The sequence below is a fragment of the Nicotiana tomentosiformis genome, chromosome 7, assembly GCF_000390325.3.
Source record: "Nicotiana tomentosiformis chromosome 7, ASM39032v3, whole genome shotgun sequence".
NCBI classification, from domain to species: Eukaryota; Viridiplantae; Streptophyta; class Magnoliopsida; order Solanales; family Solanaceae; genus Nicotiana; species Nicotiana tomentosiformis.
The window spans coordinates 79,280,004-79,282,096 of NC_090818.1; the positions used below are offsets into that span (position 1 = coordinate 79,280,004).

Below are 2,093 nucleotides of genomic sequence, written 5' to 3' on the forward strand. Positions count from 1 at the left end.
TCGATATGTTCTTCTCCTTTAGATTGAGAGATGTAAATCGTATTCTTAATCTAGAGATGTCTTGATTGAGTTTTTCTTGGATGACTTCGTATGGTGTCTCGTATTCCTTTACTGCTTCGCGGACTCTTTCCCAGTGAGGATGGGTGTTGGTATAATTCTAGCTCGCCCAATCTTTTGGCCATATCTATGTTGAGATACACCTATTTTGCTGGAAGATAATTCTTTGTGCTTCACTATATTCTTCTTCCATGGATAAAATGGACACGGGAAATTTCTACTAGAATGATGCTTCTGCTTGCTCCTGGACTTTTCAATTAATAATCTTCACGGCCAATGAACATGAATACCTTTGGTTTGTTGGAATCGTAAAAATATTTTATCCAATATATTCGAAGCTTGAACCATAATAAAAATACTTTAAGAACAGGTTCAATTCTGTCAAAATCTTTGAAGACATTGCACTTGAATGCTATGAAAATACAATACTGATGGCATAAGCACCGGAAAAACGATAAACGTTCCTGGGGAAAATCCCTGGCTTGTGCAATGAATATATGACAGAATGGATACTCTAGATTGACCCCGTAAGGCTTGAGAATGGATTCTCCATGTTGCCGGATAATCTGGAGCTCATAATAAGTTGTTCTTTCCATTATAATTGATGGATCAAAAGGATCCATGAGGTTAAAAAACTCCGGTGGATGATCCGTTGGATTCAATGAACTTGTTGCTGGTATATTTGAAAACATGAAGATGTGGCTTATTATCTTTTGTTTTGACTTCATCTTCGCTATGGAAAATATCTTTGAAAATTCTTCCGGTCAAGAAAAAAATCTGCGAGAATATTATCCTTCCCTTTTAGGTGCTTGACTTGAAACTTGTATGGAGAGAACCATTGAGCCCATCTGAGAATCGGAGGATTATGAATAATTTCTGCATTAATTTGGATCATCTTTGGGAAGTCCGTCATAACCATTTCTATCTGAAATTCTGTATGAATCAGAAAAAAATTAAATTTCTTGATTCCATTATTCACTGCAAGAATTTCCTTGAAAGTGGAGTGATAATATTGCTCGCCATCTTTGAACTTTCCGCTGGCATATCTGCATATTTTCCGTTGGTATCAGTTTATAGTTTTTTCTCACCTGCTGAAGGGATGTAGAGGGATTTGACATATTTAGATATCTCCTTTATTTTCTTGACTGCTTCATCTTGTTCCTTTCCCCATGACAGAGTAGTTTTCTTGAGCATCTTTGTGAGCGAAGAAATGTATGCAGAGATATTTTGGATGAAATCTCTTACATAATTTACTACTCCCAAGAACTGTTGGATCTGCTTTGTTGTGAGGTTAGTATCTGGAAATTTGAGCAGTTCCTGACATATATGTGGTCCTGGACTGTATGCACCTTGGACAAAATGCATTCCGAGAAAATCAATCTCTTTTTGAGCAAGTGCCATCTATTTTGCTGAAAGCATGATCCTATACTGTGTTACCAATGCCTCAAAATTATGGACCTAGTTGACATGTTCCTCCAATTTATCATGGCTTTTTTGCAACAAGGAGGGTGTAGTTTTTAATCTGAAGGGCATGACTTTCCATTGTAAATGATGATCAGAGATGCAAAATCCTGTTTTGAGTCTTTCTTGAGGGTGGATACCCAATTGCCAAAATCCAGATTTAAGATCAAACTTGGAAAAATATTTGGCCTTGGCTAAGTGGGAGAAATGGGTGAGTTTATTTGGGATAGGGAATTTATCATCTTGGAGGAAGTGGTTAAGTGGCTGGTAGTTAATGACTAACCTGAGTTTTCCTCTTGTTTGCATAGCTCTTTCGTTGACATAGAATGATTCGCACTCCCATTGTAAATCCGATGGCTCAAACAGATCAAATTTCAATAGTTCTTCGCATTCTTTATTTACAAGCTGGAGATGATCTGGGTTCATACTTGAATGACTTGCTTTTGTTGGATTGATGTTTTCATTCTTCTTGAAAGGGAGCTTGATAAAAAACTCTCCGTTCTTCCATAACATGCTTTTTCTTTTCTTCATAAAATCCTTGTGGGATTCAACACATGAATGCTCAATAAGAGTTT

General features: G+C 36.8%; 1 protein-coding gene across 1 annotated transcript; it reads right to left on the reverse strand.

Annotated features, from left to right (window-relative positions):
- Nucleotides 1-1,032: 1,032 nt before the first annotated feature.
- Nucleotides 1,033-1,458, reverse strand: LOC138895874 (uncharacterized mitochondrial protein AtMg00860-like). The gene is made up of 2 exons (XM_070180617.1): nt 1,146-1,458; nt 1,033-1,103 (listed from the first exon to the last, which is right to left on the reverse strand). The coding sequence occupies exons 1-2, from the start codon at nt 1,456-1,458 to the stop codon at nt 1,033-1,035; spliced, it is 384 nt and encodes a 127-aa protein (XP_070036718.1).
- Between the last annotated feature and the right edge of the window lie 635 nt (nt 1,459-2,093).